The sequence below is a fragment of the Xyrauchen texanus genome, chromosome 1 (genome assembly GCF_025860055.1).
Source record: "Xyrauchen texanus isolate HMW12.3.18 chromosome 1, RBS_HiC_50CHRs, whole genome shotgun sequence".
Lineage (NCBI taxonomy): Eukaryota > Metazoa > Chordata > Actinopteri > Cypriniformes > Catostomidae > Xyrauchen > Xyrauchen texanus.
Window position 1 is genome coordinate 22475385 of NC_068276.1, and position 18643 is coordinate 22494027.

Genomic DNA, 18643 nt, shown 5'->3' on the forward strand with positions numbered 1-18643 from the left:
CAGCGAGTGTGTGTGTGTATAGTACATGAAGGGGATCTCTGTGGTATCTTCCTTAAGCCACATGGCTTCAATTAGAATATTATAAAATAAGACCGCGCGAAGGTAGCACATTAAAAAGAACGGGGAAAACAAATTCAACACAGTCATAATGTGGTATTTTAAAAAGTGCACTTTATTGGACGAACCTAAACCGTAGACGCAATAAAAATCCATTTTATATAGTAAATCTAAAAGGCACATCGTGAATACATGTTTTAGGAATTCTTTCCATATTAAATCCATGGTGCACACAGAGATGTCCCTGGGACATTGGCTTGCAGCAGTTGGAGTGGATTTAAAGAAAGTCTACACTCTTTGCTGAGATTCAGTTGGGACAGGGAGGAATGTCCTGGTCTGAGTGGCGCACAGATCAAATTCTCTTGTCAGGAACAGATTCTCCAAACTTGATGGAAATCCTGGAGAGAATTTCCGTACAACTGGCGCACTCTCTATAAGCCAAACAGACCGACTCCATCCAGTTATATATTTAAAATCAATAGGATTTTGATTTTCCATTCTTGCCAAACTTCTGTCACTTTATATTTCTTTTTAGCGGTAACCTATAGCTCGCGCCAGGACTGCGGGGCGACTGAGAGCTACCGTGCAAACGTGCAACTTAAATTGTGTTTCTGCAAACGTGCATTGATTTTCAACTACCTGTGTATATTAATGCATTTAATACCCCATTATCTCCGTCGGTTCTCTACACGGTCTGTCTCCTTCAGACTCCAATCTCAGAACAGGCGAATCCAAAAGCGGGACAAGCCTGTGATTGACCAAGATGTAAGAAAGTCATGATGATATCGTGGACATTTTTTCCACTCACAATTGGTCTTTCTTTCTTTCTTTCTTTCTTTCTTTCTTTCTTTCTTTCTTTCTTTCTTTCTTTCTTTCTTTCTTTCTTTCTTTCTTTCTTTCTTTCTTTCTTTCTTTCTTTCTTTCTTTCTTTCTTTCTTTCTTTCTTTCTTTCTTTCTTTCTTCAGTAGTGAAATTGCATTCAGTTATATCTATCTATCTATCTATCTATCTATCTATCTATCTATCTATCTATCTATCTATCTATCTATCTATCTATCTATCTATCTATCTATCTATCTATCTATCTATCTATCTATCTATCTATATATTAGGATGCTTTTGGTCTGCCTATGAACCCAAAAATAACAAAGATTTTTCAGTTAACCACAAAAATATCTGGTGGAAACGTTCTTCTTTGTCCCCTTCTCCATAGTGCTCTAAGTTTTGGCTGAAATATCCATATGGAACACAAACTTAACTGTGACCAAACCAGGGCAATTACTTTGTATCAATAATCTTTACTTTTTTGGTCATGTGCTTGAACATGACAGTGTAGTGGATACCGGTGAGTTCAGACAGGTGCATGCAAAGCTCTCGGACACAAACACAAATTTAATTAGACACATTCACTCTATTCAAACTTTATATGCAAACAGTTCTCATAAATACATGAATTAATGAATCATGCATTCATTTACAATTGTAGTAAGAATTCCTTGACTATATGTCAGAGAACGCTCTCTAACATGTGAAGTTATCGTACCACATACCAGTTTTTGAGGGCACATCTTACCCATTGGGCAGCCCTCCCTAACTTCAACCCCACTCCTCCACCTTGACCCAGATTGCTACTGTCTGGGTGGCAATAAAGCTGCCTTCCAGGGGGTCAGAACCCCCTCTACACACACCCACACCCTGGGACAAAGGGTAAAGGGCTTGGGGCTCTGATCAGAATTCCACAGAGCATGGCCTATAGAGACCTGGGGATTTAGGAAAAGTCTTCCAGCTCTCTCCTGGGGCTTGTCGGGATTAGCAAGCATGAAATGGGCATGACTGGCACCAGCATGGTGTGGCCCCCTTTTCACCTCTGGAACACACTAGCAACCCCTCAAACAGCCTCTTGTCTTTAGGAGTGAGGGGGGCTTGGCAGCAGTAGTGGGAGGAGGAGGAGGAAAGTAGGGGGATAGAAAAGAGAAGAAAAGGGGGTCCCAGGGTTGAGCACTCACACTGTACTGAACAACCATAATCTCTCTCCACAAAGTGTTTCCAGGTCAAAGGGGAGACCATTCTCTCAGCTTGGCCTTGTTCGCCCACATTTAGGTTCTATGCGCTTGTCTCGTGGGCTTTGGAATTGATTTAGCAGCACAGAGCAAAATCATATATGGCGATTGATATATGATATTGATATACGCTGCAATGCTTTAAACTGTATGTTGTTTAATTAATGCATAGACATGTGCCCTTTTCCCTTGACCCATTAGCACCCAGCACCTCAATCCTTCAATATCACCCTCTTTGGCAACAAAGTGCAGTATCTCCAAAGGCTGACTGTTGGCAAAAATAATGGGACCTCAGCTCCAACTGCCTCTGCTCTCTTTCCTCTCTCTCTGTTTATGTTCTCCTCTGCAGAAATGCCGTCTATACACCAATGGAGACTGGCCAACGCACACATCCTGAGAGATTCCAATGGGCTATTTCAGAAAATGGACATAGTATCTTTATTTACGCTGAGACTGTTTGTCAGCGCACAGAGAACTCCCCCTGTGCAGTTACCTGCCCATTCTGAACCAATAAACACATAAGCCCCTAGACCAAGAGATGCAGACCCACAATTATACATACAGACAGATGAGAGAACAAGGGTCAGAATAATAAGTGATAGAAATAAAGAGCGTAGAACAGCATGAATCTAGACTTCGAAGAAACCCTCTCATGTGCCAACCAAAACTTGCTTTACACTTTTTTCGAATCCCGCTGCTCCATCTATATTTCTCTTCTCCCCATCTTTATGGCGGTCAAATTGCATATGAAATTGCACTCCAGCTCTCTTGCTTAGCACCCCAGTGTTCAGGTCAACCATAGCTGATCTGAATAAATATAATTAAAAGCTTTTTTTGTGGTTTTAATAAAGGGGTCATTTGTATAACATTTCCACAGCCACACAAAGGGTACATTTATGTAGTGGAAGGCTCAACTGGTGTCCAGTTTACACAGAAATTTGTATTTTTAGTCCAGCACATTCTGTGTGGAAGGAGCCAATGGAAAAAAAGTGGTCCTCTATATTGCGCCCCTTTGTAAAATATTGATACATTTCTTTTCAAAATAAAATAAACTGTTGAATGTGGTGAGTTAACCCTTTCACCACCAGACAAGACACCACAGCGGAGAACTGATATGTTCTGTTTTGAGTGACAAATTTCATTTGAAGTGATTTTTTTTTAAATCACAGAAGTTAACACACTCATACACACATACTGTAGGTGTTTCAAAATGAACATCTGAACAGCTGTTTAACCAACAGACCCTTTTAATTTCTCATTCCAAACACATCCAGTTTATCATGTCTGTTATGTCTTCCTAAACTGCCACTTCTACCATATTTTTATGGTCCTGAGCATAACTCAAAAGTTTAAGGTTTGACAGAATAAATATATCACGGCAAAACGCAACAGAAGCCCACACAAATCACACACATGTTCTCCTCCCAAGAGCCTTGCCCACATTATTGTCATACAGCGACACTGTGGAAATCGTATTCATTTTATTGCTTATTGCATTTTATTGAGATCATCTTACCTCAGTGTCTAACGGCGTTCTTGAATTCAATCTGCCTTCGCTCACTTGGCCTGACAATTTTAAGAAAAGGCGAAGGATTGGAGATTGGTCTAATGAAGTAACCATAACCGTGTCCATGCATTACTGTGTGTGCGTGCAGATGTGAACAAAAGCACAATCAACCATGTGTGTGTTTGACAACGCAAGTAAGCTGCAGATTATTACCTCATTGCTTTTCCAGGGTGTGTGGAGTTTTGTGCGTCAGTGACCCTTTTGGATTTTTTGTTTTATTTTCGTTCGCTGCACGTCTGAGCTTCTGTGGCCTCATGAAATGAGGGAGGACATTTCTCACCTTCTAGCCAAATGACATCTGTGCAGTGACGCCCAGCGAGTTTGTCTCCACATTTTGCCTCGCGACCTGTTCTGCTATTTCCAGCTCAACGAGTCTATTGTCTGTTAAACAAGTCATTCCCATCAACTTTTTCTTATGCTTACCTCTCTGTCAATCACTTCCACTCACTACCATTCCCCATCTTTTAACTGCTATCTTCTTTGTCTTTTGGACATGATCTTGTAATGCACACTTCAGGACTGGACTGTTTTTGGCTGCAGGCTAAATTCTTTTGGCTGCCCTACTGTGTACACTTGTTTAAGTGGGAACTGTTGGCCCCTACGTGTGTGTAAATATTGTACACACATGTAGATATGTGAAATGCATATATATTTTTGGTGATGCAGTGTGTAACCATACATTGTACTGCTTCACTCTGTTTGTCTACTACTCTCCTGGAGAGAGTGAAAAAAGAGACCTGGCCAGTTAAGGATGACAGCATGTGGTGTTTAAAACGAATGTTAATGTTCCCAGAACACCCCAAGTTCATGCAGGTTACAAATGATGTCAATATAGAAATTGTCCGAAGGGGAAATATGACAGAACAAAGACGATAAACAAATATAATATAATACAAATTACAAGTTCACTTGTGCATGAGTGTGTTTACACACAGAAATCAACAGAGAATGAAAGTGCCCTTATGTTGGGTATGTGTGAAAGATGGCCTTGTCCTAGGTCTGTCAGGTCGAAAACTGCTCCTTTCTCTCATGCTGACTAGTCCCACTGCTGAGAGTGGAGCAAACAGACACATACACTGACTCAATGCTCATCCATCATCACACACACTCAGTTCTCACCATGTGGTGAAAGATAGTACATTTATTTTCCCCCCTGTTCCCCTGCTTTGGGATGTGTGTTTGTGTTTGTGTGTGTGGTTGTTCGTGTCAGCATTACCTCTTGCCCTCACACTCACCTGATATGTGAAATCCTCAATCTCTTTAAGTATAGACTTGCTGTGAGCTGGCTAGTGACCATATCTCTCACCCCACACACTGTTCACAAAGTGGCTCAGCCCCCAGTCCACAATGCTTTAGGGTAATCTCTAGTCATACTTTTTAGGGGTTGAGATGTCTTCCTTTCCTTCATTATTTCTCACAGGATACAGTCTATTTGTTTTCTGAAGCTCTGACTGTTCAGGTACGATGCTGAAATCAGGACTTCATCCAACTCCCCCTGATGAAGAACCAAAGGGTCTGAAAAAGTAGAATCCCCAAAATGTTAACAATTCCTGAACTATAAAACCCCAAACAGGCATCTGCCAGAAAAATTGTGTAAACTGAGAAAGAAAAGTGTGAAAAATAACAGTGTGAAATATGGTTTAAGTTGTCCACCACTGCAGAATTTACAGCCACATTTTCTCTTACATTTTCAGCCAGACCTGCAGTGTTAACTTTGGCAGTTGAGAAAGCGAGACCTAATCCCCCTTTGTTTAACCTTGTCTAAAGTGTTAACGTACATTGCCTGATACATCCGTCGCCCAGACATCTAGAAGATGTGTGCATTTTCATCTAGAAGAGGTCATTTTTAGAACATCTACATCATCTACAATATGTCTCAAGTTGTGGTCATTTTGAAGTTAGAAACCCAAACCCAAGTTTCCCAAAGTGGGTGAAACACTGAGCACTTGCCCATCTCCAATGAAATTGGTTGCTGGACTGAGGACAGACAGAAAGGGAGAAAATGGAAATGGAAAGTGCTGAAGAAAACATAGACTGATAGTAAGCATCTTGTGTATGTTTATAGTCTGTTCCTTATTTTAGAGACCTTGGAATGGCGGTAATGTTGACATCAGCTAGTCTGTCCTTACAGAAACATTCTAAGGAGCACTTTTGTGTCCGTCTATGCTGTTTTACAATTGTTTTCTGTACAAGCATACGCTAGAAGATGGTTGTCTCTGTTGCGTCGTTTCTCATTGTGATTTCTGTGTTTTTTGCAAGAGTGCCACGTTTTAAGTCGTCATGTCAGGGTAAAATTAATATCACCTTAAAATCACACCGAGAGTCACCTGCGTTCTGTTCTATTCGTTGCACAGCATTTAGCTTTATTTAAGCGTTCTTTAGCAAGAACGCTTAGATGTGAACAGTCCCTAACAAGGCTTTTAAAATCTAAGACACATAACTACATTCGCACATGCAAACACACATGATGAATTAAAGTGTTCTGAAACTAGTATCTCTCAGTCAAACAAACAGGAAAGAAGCCTTGCATGCTGCAAATTTTATCCCCCAAAAAGTGTGTGAGTGTTGGAGTCTGATGGAACTGGTTACAAATCTTAGTGAGGTGAGGGGGGAAGGAGTCAAGGGGAGTAAACAGCTCTAATGCCACTTCCTGCCATGGGGTCAGTATGTGTACGTTTGTGTGTGTGAGGCTGAGAGGTTACAGGCCGTCTTTATGTGCTCAGCTGAGGTCTCAAGGGCTACAGGCAATTACTGTGTGTTATACAGAGCAACTCACTTCAGAGCTAAGAGTCTTTATCATGTTTGTAACTGTGACTTTAATATGCATTATGTGTAATATAAATCATGTTTGCAACATAATTACGGCGCAACTTTGGGCCATTCCACAATCAGATACCATTCAGGTTCATGTCTCATGCCCTGAGAAAGCCAGAGTGTTGACTGTTGCTGCAAATTTTACACTTCCCATTCAGATATTTCGGGCGGTCACTATGCCTGTTATTGAATCCTAGAGGTGAAGGCATCAGAGCTGAAAGTTAGCAGGAAGCACTAGATTCCACACTTATTAGCACATTCATATAGTCTTTCACACAAACCTTGTGACTTCTCTGAGCCAATGGCCGTACTCATATGCTCATTGGATCACTTCTCTCAACGTGATACTGAAGGCTAAGCCTGAGTGCCGTCTTTGCTAATTGCTAGAGCTAACCCACTTGCATAAAAAATTCTTTCAACGGGACCCTTTTATCCTTACAAAACAAAAACAAATGAGTAGGCTAATCCGACAGGGCTAACACCCTTCATTCCAAATACTTATTAGCCCTAACACCTCATCAGATCTTAAATATCCAGCCGAGCATGGAAAAAGCCCCTTAGCCTACAATATCAAGCGCAACCATGTGTGTTCACTGTTCATAAAATGTTTTAAGGGGGTATTGTTAGGCTTAAGGCTAATAACTTGTTGGAACTATCATAAAATGTAATTTATTCTGAGCGATCCATTTAGCTAGTATGATTCTCCAATAGAACGCTAATGTAAAATAAGATAATTCGTTTTCTAATACTATATGTCTGCTCAACAGTGTTTCCTGCACCGCTGTTCAACAGTGGCACTCAGCCGCTACTGAATCTCCAACGCCACAGCAAAAGAAACGATTACATTTTAAGTCATATTTGAGTTGTGAGCTAACAGTTTAAATTGTATGTAATGTGATAAAAATAGCATATATTGAAAAATAATGTCAAAAATCAAAATCAGCATATGACTGTGTGAATATCAATCAAAAAAGTGCTGCAATTTAATAAAAAAAAAAAGTCTGAATGTGCTGCTCGCTTTGCTTGTGTGCGCTGCTCGTTTCTTTCTGTAGTGTGCATTAACAGTGCCACAAATACGGGGTATGCAGCAATTGCAATGCATAGGGTTGTCTCACTAAGTTGGGGTGCCAAACAATCTCAAAAGGGGAAGCTTGGATGGTCAAAATCAAGGCGACTTGTGTGGGAGTTCCCCCGCTGTAAATGAAATACTGCTGCACAGTCAATATTTATGTCTATTATGTAATATTTTAAAGCCCAGTGTGTCTGATAATGCATTCCGCCTTTCAATATCTTTTTGTCTTTTGCAGGGTGCAGGGTTCCATGCTTCAAGGAGGCAGAAGTATGGGAACGTATTCAAGACTCACCTGCTCGGGCGGCCGCTGATCCGGGTCACAGGGGCAGAGAATGTGCGCAAGGTTCTGATGGGAGAGCACAGCCTTGTCACTGTGGACTGGCCACAAAGCACCAGCACTCTACTTGGTCCCAACAGCTTGGCCAACTCCATAGGAGACATCCACCGCAAAAGGAGGAAGGTATGGTTTATACACTGTTGTGCACATATTGGCTAATGTAGATTTACGTATACATGCACTCAAATATGCATGCATGCATACACTATATATATGTGCTTAAATGCAGTTTTATGTTCATGTAACACTTACGGACCCACATTTATGTGCACACACACCCCTTACCTCTTAATGGATAGTATTTATGTGCCCCATTTCTCTGTATCGCAAATGCCAGCAGAAAGACAGTGGTGAGAAAAAAAACATTCTGAATTAGAGGACTAAAGAGTGGAAGAAAGATAAAACAGACAAGAAGAAAAGAGATTGAGTAAAAAAAGAAACATGATAGAAAGGGGACTGCCATTCATAGGTCATGTCTTCTCAAGATCTGGAGGCAGATACCTACAATGCTTTGCTTCCCTTTTCACTATTGTTATCCATAACAGTCTGCTCACAATGACCACATGGAGAATTATGCTCATATCTACCTTCTCTCCAAATCCAACCTATTGTTGAGGGGCAAAATAGTTTTTTTGTGTACCCTGGCTCTCTTTAGTCCCTTGGAGGCTTGAGTTTCACCCCACACACCTGTCCCATTGAGGAGTCAGCGGGGTGTAATAAGTCTGGTTAATCCTCCAGGTCCAGGGCCTCACGCAAACCCCCTAATGACTACTAATTAGTCGGCCAGCCTTGGACGTACAAAGACTGCCTTATGAAATCCCTTCAGCCTGGATACAATGTCCTGCTTTGCACACTAAATATGAAAACATTTTCAATTGTTCCTCAACCTCTCTAGAGATGTACCGCATAGTGCAGCCTATATTTCGATACATAAATATTGCAGTGCCCCACTTTCAGGTTAAGTTAGGCCACGCAGGTTAAGCTAAAGTGTGTAATTTCTGCTGTATTAGGGTCACCAAACGGAATCGCAAAAATAATCACTTTCCCTTCTTCTTTTGGCTGCACAAACAGATAGTCTCACCCCAAAGTCATGCCATTTGTCTAACTAATTTTGCTGTGTCAGTCTGGGTCATTCAAACAAGCAAAGCAAAGTTTTGATAGAGCCACAGAGCCACTGTGTTAATTTTAAGTGACATAAACCTACAAATGTCTTACGTTTATTTGACTTATACTGTATTAAGATGGAATATGAGAAAGAATTTTAACAGAAAAAGTACACACATGAACTGTAAAGAAACATACCATATGGAAGTAGTTAATCAACATTTCTTCAAGCGGTAGTCACCTGTTTAGTCTTAGAGGAGTTCTCCCCTTATTTACTTACAGACTCAGTACTGACTAAACTTAATTCCCGAATCCTGACTCTAATCCTTCCTTCCCTGGACAAAGTGACATGAGAACTGCCATGTGCCAGAGGTGTTTCATTGAACTAAATCATCAATCTCAACAATAACATCAGCAAGCCTTCTACCACCCCTAAACCCTCTGGGACATAAGGTTACAGACATGAAGACATTAGAAAGAAGGAAATACACTACACTACATAGTGTCCATTTGAATGCGACAGATAGTGGATTTGGTGAGGTGTTGAATGTACTATGTTGGCCAGTAGAGGGCACAGGTTCTCAATGCTACAGCTCACCTGTCTGCATAATGAGCTCTCGCTGTGAGAGAGGGATTTTATGTTAGTCAGCAGGGAGAGAGGGAAAGAGAGGGAAATTGGAAATGTAGAGAAGTGTAATGAAAGTGAATGGGGGGAGGGAGGGTTAGAAAGAATAAAGAGGTCTTACATTCTGGTCAAACCAGCAGCTTTGAGCAGTTTCATTTAATTTAAGACATATGGAAATTCTTAAGGGGGTACTATGTGGAAAGTGCAGTACAAGGAGTCACGTTTTGTAATGAAGACAGGCGGCTGTTTTTTTCCAGTAGTATTCAGAATCCTGTATAATGGGGACTGGCAAAAGCGGAGCTTGACTGATGTCTGTCCAGTAAGTAAAGACTTCAGTCTTCCCAAAGGAAAATAATTACTTCAATAAATCCAATCAGAACCCATACCAATAAGCAGAGTAAATATAGTGTTGTATTGCATGTATTATTTTATGGGTAAATGCAAACATGTCTACACACATTCATAAGCACTTAAGATCAGAAATAAGTGAAGTTGTAAAGTTGACAGATCACTGGATGTGTAGACAGATACAGGGAGAAGCACACTGACAACCAATCAAAGTGTTGGAGGAAAATGGATTTGGTTGATATCATAGAGCTCTTGTGCTGAAAACGCCAGCTAAGTAGCATGCAGTTCCTATGTTGATTTACAGTATACTAGTTTATGCTGGTCTAGCTGGTGGACCAACATAGCCATTTTGCTCACCAAAAAACTTAGCTAATGATGTTGGTCGACCAGTGTTTTCTTCTTGTAATGGTGTTTAACCAAGAAAGCCTTGTTGGTTAAGCTAGTCAAAAAGCCTTTTTGGAACAATAGCCATGTTGTAGACCAGTATTCAAAATACAACAGATTCCGGTGATCAGCTATAATGGGTTCCTTTCTGTCTCTTTTTGTACAATTGTAACATAAGAGGGATCATCTAAAGTTAGATTTCAGATAGTTTGGAAAGGTGACAAAATTATTCATTTATAAGATACTTTTATAAGAGTTACACTTGTTATAGAGTTAGAAGGAAGAAAGGGTTCTGGTCAGCATGACACTACACAGAGCAGAAGAACAGAGAAGAAAGGAGACACAAAGAAATGGGCCTGATGAAAGTTAGACATGATGAAAAAGAAGCACAGAGCGAGAGACAGGAGGAGGACACATAAGTCTCCACCCTCTTCCCTTTACTACTGTGGAAAAGTGGGGCGGAGCCACACTATTTGGAGTGAAATGGCATATAAAAAGTGCTATTGTTAGTCGACGGCACTGGAACATGGATGTTATTTCACTAAACAAACCAGTACAACTGAGGCACATTAGAACTACATTTCTGTGGCTAGGAAAATCTTACCTTCCCCTTTCACCCTCACTGCTGATGCAGATGGAAACTCTCTCTCAGAACATCAGACAAATATTCAGAGAGAAAGAGAGCGAGAGAGAGAGAGAGAGGTGGAGGTGGAGAAGGTCAAAAATGTTAGACTTTAGAATTGATGAGAATGTTCCATGCTTCAGGCTTAAAGAATAATAAGCTTGGCCTTTAGCAGCTGACTGTGGTTTCAGGACAATATTTTGATGACATTTCTCGTGTGTATGGCACATGCTGGATTGAGATATTATGGGTCAGTTGTATTGTGCCAAGCATAGTTCAGAAATACAGGTCCATATTCTTGGTCCATATACAGGTCCATATACACTGCAGCTCTGTTTAAATGCAGTATACCTGTAGATACAGGCTGGTTATCTTGATCTTCTGTGTGCTGTGTTCACAATACTGTCAGTGAGAGTCAGATTCATGAATTGTATTTATTTTTGTTTATTTTGGAACCAGATTCTCCACCCTGCTCACCTGGACCAGTTAGATAATTTTTTTTGTGGCATTTGGCAAAACAAATCCTTCTTAAGAATAGCTCAGAACCAGATTTGAGCTACAAGAATACTGCTTATACACTCATACGTATCAATTTATCAGGCTACCAACAGATTTCAAAAACTGTATCATCCAATTTCTGGGTTTAGGTTTGGTGTTTACATTAGTTCCCTAGTGCATTTTGGCCTTTTATCATATGAAGTAAAAAATTAATTAAACATCAAATAGAAACACACCAAACCAAACTGTTACCTAAATGTGAAAACACAGCAGATTCACCACACTTTCAATTTTATTCCTCAGATCTTTGCTAAAGTCTTCAGTCATGAGGCTCTGGAGAGATACCTGCCCAAGATCCAGCAGGTTATTCAGGAGACCCTGCGGGTGTGGAGCTCTAATCCTGAGCCCATCAATGTGTACAGCGAGTCCCAGCGTCTCTCCTTCCACATGGCGGTGCGTGTGCTCCTGGGTTTCCGAGTCTCTGATGAGGAATTGCACTGTCTCTTCCACACTTTCCAGGAGTTTGTGGAGAATGTCTTTAGTCTTCCCATCGACGTGCCATTCAGTGGTTACAGAAAGGTAAAATGTCACTTTACTGTATATTGTCCTAAACATTTAAATTCACAATTAAAATGTTATTTGGATATTTACTTCTAACTCAGTGGGATTCTATACAGCAGTCTCTGAGGTGGTAAACTAATACACTTGTTTTGTGTGTGCATAGGGCATTCGTGCAAGAGACTCACTCCAGAAAAGTATAGAAAAAGCTATCCGAGAGAAGCCACTCCATACACAAGGGAAAGACTACAGTGATGCTCTTGATGTGCTTCTAGAGAGCGCCAAGGAAAACAACACAGAGCTCACAATGCAGGAGCTCAAGGTGAGGGAATCATCAGTAATACACAGTAGTTCTGTTCCAGAACCTTTTGAGCTGCATATCTAGACAGCATTCTGAGACATCATAGGTGCACTTTGGGGAGCGTTGCATGTTTCCTAAAGTAATGTATTAAAACCAATCCCAGAATGCATGGCAATGAGCTCTGTGGAAAAAACTAAATCCAAGATGGCGGAAATAGCCGAGAGAAATGTTTGTTGTAAGTATAAAGTAGTAAGAAGCTAAAAAGTATTGTTAAACAGTTCTGTTCCAAATGTTCCACTTATAAATGGGTTGTGCCACCCAATATTTCACCCATACTACAACATGTGTCAACCACAGTGTGTGCTTGTGTTTTTTGTGCTATTGGACTATTGTGGTGTTGGCTTAGCAACATGTTAACAACAAAGGTTTTGGAATAAACTGTTAGCACTTTGTTTGATTTGCATGAGTGACCGTAGGAGAATAGCTGACATCAGATCAGTCAATAATAAGGTTCCATGACAAATGGGATGCTGTCTCAGAAGGTAGCTACCTATGTAGGCTGTGAACATATCAGCTCAACTGTGGCTATATAATAGAGGAGTTCTCTCTAAAACAATGTGCTGTGTTACTGGAGCAACCTTGGGAATATCAGAATATACAATATCACATAGTTACATCTCAACGATGATTTTTTAAAATAGTTTTTGGAAGATGTTCCAATCCCAGATAGCACATGTAGGTCTCTGAGATGTTTGTTTTAGAGCTTTTCATCTGGAAAGCATCACATTCTAATTAAAATCTGCTAAACGTCTTGAAAAGATCAGATTTACAAACATTCTAAATCATAATCTCAAAGACATCTGCTAAATGATTAATTGACATCCAGGAGGAAATGTCTTATAGACATACTGCAGATGAGCAAACAACTTAAAAAGTATGCCTTCCAGATATAAACAAAAACATAAAATAGATGTCTGGGTGATGTATGTGTGCTATTAGGGGATGTTTTGTTTATGGCAAACAAGGTGGCTCAATTCATAAACACCTGCAAGGTTTTTGAGTGTTTTGGTCACTTCTGTCTGCTGTAAAAACACATTACTCATCCATAAAACTGGTCATCACACAATCTTTTTCTTTCAATTTATCGTTTTCTTTTCAACATATTTTTTTTTCAGAGTGATGTCAAAGTATGATTACTTGATGACTTATTAAAGCCAAAAGGAAGTTAAAACTTCGACATTGAAAGGCAGTGGCTCTATGGCAAAACACTTTCCCACTGACTGCTCTCATTCCACAACTGGGTGACACTGAGATTGTGACATATGATGGTCAATAAATGTTTTTCTGTTGGCAGTTGTTACCTGGTTATTTCACTTAAAGGCTTCAGAGGGTTTTCTTTTATGATGTACATGCATGGTCTCTACACCACTTGCTCAAAACATCAGATAGTGGTAGGCAGGGGTGGCTCCTGGGGCTGTCAACACCAACTCACTGGCAAGCAGTTAAAAAAGGAAGGGAGAGAGAAAAGAAAACTCCAGACTTGTGGAAGATGGCTGCCAAACCTCAGAGAGAAAAAAAAGACAGAGAAAAAAGGAAAGAAAAGAAATAAAGACGCTCAATCATCCATAAGAATTCAGGAAAAGTCAGATTTTAGTACAGTAGCTGACTGCTGAATTCGTTCCATTGGCCTTGTACTCATCCTTTAATTAGGATATACTCCATATCATGTTAATAAGAATATGACTAGAAACGTTACTCTTAGTCAGAATATTGTCCATTGATTAGAGTCAATTAGAGTTTTTTTTGTACATCACAGATACATGAATCGGGGTTGCATTGGCAGAAGAGAAGTGTTCTGGGATTACACTTTCTTTCCATAGATTCAGTTCCTGGATTCAATGTTTACAATATGTTACACAGTGTCTGTACCCTGGTTCTCCTACATCTGACAAAGTTGCCAGAACCCTTTACCAATAACTAGAAGTGAATGTTAACAATAGGACTTTTGGATAGGACTGAGTGCTTTACATTCAAATCTGTGATGAGTTACAAACATCTCTCCCTGTCTCCATCAGGAGTCCACAATTGAGCTGATCTTCGCTGCTTTTGCCACAACAGCTAGTGCCAGCACATCTCTTATCATGCAGTTACTGCGACACCCTGCGGTGCTTGAAAAGCTGCGTGAGGAGCTGCGAGGTTGCGGCCTGCTCCACGATGGTTGTCTTTGTCAGGGCGAACTACGCCTGGACTGCATCATTAGCCTTAAGTACCTGGACTGCGTGATCAAAGAGGTCCTGCGCCTCTTTGCCCCCGTGTCTGGAGGCTACCGCATTGCCACACAGACCTTTGAGTTGGATGTAAGTTGTTTTGGACATGCAGAGAATGTCATAGCTTCACACCTTGACTATGCCATTGTATTGCATATTTATTATTATTTTGTTGCACTTAATGGTAATTTGTTGTTAAAGTCATCACTCTGTGCAAATACGTGAACGCAGACGCTAATTTTTCATGCATCATTGTGTTCCGCAATGTCAGAGTCAGACCGTGATTCATCACACAACATGGAGCTCTGAACAAAAGTTTGGGAGGAGTATGTTCATTTAATCTGACCAATGACAACACTAGAGTAAGCAAATGTAAACTGCTGCTTACCTCCCTCCTGCAACAATTATTCCGTCATCCCTCCTTTACCCAAACATAGTAACGCAAAAACGCACAGTAAATGTGTTCAACCACGCATTGGGAATACACGTTGCCAAACGTTAGCGTTTGCGTTCATCTATTTCTGTAAAGTTTGTTTCTGGCTATATCCTTGTTAAAAGTCTATCTTTATTCTGTAAATGTTCTCTTTTAATCATATATTCCTCCCTCTCTTAGGGCGTGCAAGTACCCAAAGGCTGGAGTGTCATGTACAGCATCCGTGACACACATGACACATCGGCTGTGTTTAAAGATGTGGAGGCATTTGACCCTGACCGATTCAGTCCAGAGCGCAGTGAGGATCGTGAAGGTCGTTTCCACTACCTGCCCTTTGGTGGCGGTGTTCGCTCCTGCTTGGGAAAGCAGCTGGCCACCCTCTTCCTCAAACTTCTGGCTGTGGAGCTTGCTGGAGGCAGTCGCTTCGAGTTAGCCACGCGGACGTTCCCCCGCATGGTTTCAGTCCCCGTGGTGCACCCCACCGACGGCCTTCGCGTAAAATTTTATGGCCTTGACTCCAACCAGAACCAGATCATGGCCAAATCAAATGACATGCTGGATGCCACTGTGTGACAGATTGAGAGGAAAGAAAAGGAGAAGTCTTCTCCGATGGAGCTGTCACCAGAAGTTTCCTAAAAGACACTCTCATCTGCCAAAAATGTATAGTCTATCATTTGTAAAGAAAATGCAAAAAAATATAACAAAAATATATAAATGTAACTAAACTTATTGCTACATAAGGAGAGCACAAGTAAGATTTTAAGAAAGATGTGGAGGTTTAAAGGAACAGTCATATAAGCATCTGCCAATGTAGATGTCACAGGGTATGGCCAGTTCTGCTTTAACCAGCACAGCACAGGACGGGTCTGGATGAATCAGTCTTGAATTTTATTTTTTTTATTATTATTAGAAGTTATGTATATGTATGAGAGTTTTTCATGGTTTTTGTGTATTTCAGTGTGAATGGTGCAGATCTGAGTGAGTTCATTTATATGTATATACAGTATGTGTTTTTGTGTGTGTAAATACATTACATGTTTTTCTTGCATGAATGTGTGTGTGTTTGTGTGCGTGGACAGGTTGTTATTCAGCTAAGGTATTAGGAGTTAGAGTAGGCAGTGCAAACTAGAATGAATAGGAGGATTGTGTAATTACTCAGGTGACATTGCAGTACAGAAGGAGCTTTCAGACTTACCCAGCACTTGTTATACATGATCTGTATATAAGTGACAATTCATAATATTCTTTGTAAGAGAGTGAGAAGAGGACAGACATGAAGAGAGATATATAAATAGTGAGAGAGCATGAGAGAAAATGACCCTGTGCTTTATTACTGCAATGCCACACGACATAATCTCTGTCTAACTTTGGCTGTGCGTGTCTGTGTTAAAGTCGGGCTCTCAAAACAAGCTATATAGGGAATGAGCGACTCATTCCTGCTGCAAATGTTATATCTGAAGACATTTATGAAAACAAGTCATAACTGTGATATATGCTGCTTTGGGAGTCGCTTTTTATTTATATGATGGAGCAGAATGCCAGCTGACCTCTGTAAAGGTCAAACTTGTTTTAATGCTGCTCCGCATTGCATTAATATAAGAAGAATTTATACTGAATATACAGTAGATGATGACAAAACTGAATGACCAATCATTAATCATTAACTCCTACTGCATACCACCAATCAAGAGAGTTTTCTTGTGATGCCTTTGAAGGGACTTATAGCCACAGGAACTCTGCATGTGGATGACTTGCCGTATAGGGTCGGGGGAGAGGCAGTAGGACTCTTGTTGAAATGAGAAACCCAATGGGGTTCCTCCTTCACTTCCTTACAGGCTAAGCAAATGACTTTTCTTGGATAAAATATGCCACTGATTTTTTTTCTTCTTCATGAATTAAAACAATTAACGTCTGCTGCTTTCAGTGTATCATTTTCTAACAGAGAGTTGCCTTTCTCTGAAGTGGAGATTTGCAATTTCTGAGCAAATGTTCGTGCTGTGAGTGCAAAGAGGGATTTGGCATTTCACTTACTATGGGTAAAGCATATTTGCATTGTCTAATATCATAATATTCTTGCTAATAATATTATTATTGTAATAAATATTATTTTAAGTGCTATTTTTGTTATATTTCAGAATAGAGTTCTAGTAAAAGTAAAGTCTGTTGGTAAATACTGTTCTATTTAGAATTATATGAATTTCAGTTATATTGTAAACAGTGTTTAAATGTTAATATGGTTTTATCTTATTGTAATAATTATAATTTTGTTATCATTATTACCTTTGCATTTAGTTAATATTAATATACAGAAGCACTTGCGAGGTATGTTTATTTTGAGTGCCATTTGACTACATGTTCTGTTCTTTTGTTGATTGTTGAGTTTGTCTGTACATATATTTTATTCATTTTTACAAATCCACATTTCACTTAGTTCAAATATGAATGTTTCTCTCTCCTTTTTTGTTACAGTGATTCTTAAATGTACTTGGTAATTTTATAAACACTTGTAATAAACTATAATGTGAAAATAATTCATTCAGTCCTAATTCTTTCCTATTATCTTGTTTTCCTCAACAATATTAACAGCTTCTTTTGATTCATAATTTTTTAATATTGGTTTTGAGTATCAGGATATGTTTTCAACTCAATATTTTAATTATGGATAAACATATTTGAGTTTTTAACCACATTCAGATCTTGTACATCACCATGCAACCACATGAGACTTGTTTGATGATTTGAAAAGTGATCGTATTTGTTTGTTCTCACTATCTGACATCATGATGAGTCATGACTTATGATCAAGCCTTTGTGTATATACAATGTTCAAAGGAATAGTTCACCAAAACCAATCATTTACTCATCATTTACCCTTATGCCATCTCAAGCTTTCTTTCAGACTTTCTTTCTTCTGCAGAAAATGGAGACTCTTTTGAAGAACACGTGATGTGTTTTTGTCCCATACAATTCAAGTCAATGGGGTCCAAATCTTTAAAGCTTCAAAAAGGACATAAAGGCAGCATAAAGGCATCTAATGCATAAATCCATGACTTTTAAATCCAAGTCTTCAGAAGTGATATGTTTGGTTTTGGGTGAGAAACTGACTAAAATGTTACTCCTTTTTCACTATAAATTGATGTGTTCATGAGAGAAGCTCCATCACACTTCCTTGAGCTTGATGCATGCGCAGAACACGTGTACAGCACATGTACATATATACATAGGAGCCTATCATTTTGGTCTGTTTCTCACCCAAAACCGATCATATTGGGAATTAAACTACATGGATTAAATCATTTGAGTCTTTATGCTGCCTTTGTCTTTTCTAGAGCTTGAAAGTTTTGGACCCCACTGACAAAAAAAATCTTCATATGTGCTCCACAGAAGAAAGAAAGTCATAAAAGATAGAGATGACATAAGTGTGATTAAATGATGAGGGAATTATAATGTTTGGATGAACTATCCTTTTAAGTAACAAAATTGTATAACAATAAGTGACCACATACTGTATGTCCTCAGTGATTACTGTACGTTTTCCACTAATACACACATGGAGACACGCACATATATCTTATATTTCATCTGGAAAGGTGAAA

At 39.7% G+C, this 18643-nt stretch overlaps 1 protein-coding gene across 1 annotated transcript in view; it reads left to right on the plus strand.

Moving 5' to 3' along the window:
- The window catches only part of LOC127650449 (cytochrome P450 26B1), a 19089-nt gene extending 1523 nt beyond the window's left edge, over positions 1 to 17566 (plus strand). Inside the window, exons 2-6 of the mRNA XM_052135896.1 lie at positions 7806 to 8030; positions 11792 to 12067; positions 12213 to 12368; positions 14423 to 14704; positions 15228 to 17566. Of these exons, the coding sequence (XP_051991856.1) occupies positions 7806 to 8030; positions 11792 to 12067; positions 12213 to 12368; positions 14423 to 14704; positions 15228 to 15620 (1332 nt within the window). The 3' untranslated portion in view covers positions 15621 to 17566. The remainder of the gene's footprint in view (positions 1 to 7805; positions 8031 to 11791; positions 12068 to 12212; positions 12369 to 14422; positions 14705 to 15227) is intronic.
- The last annotated feature ends 1077 nt before the right edge of the window (positions 17567 to 18643 follow it).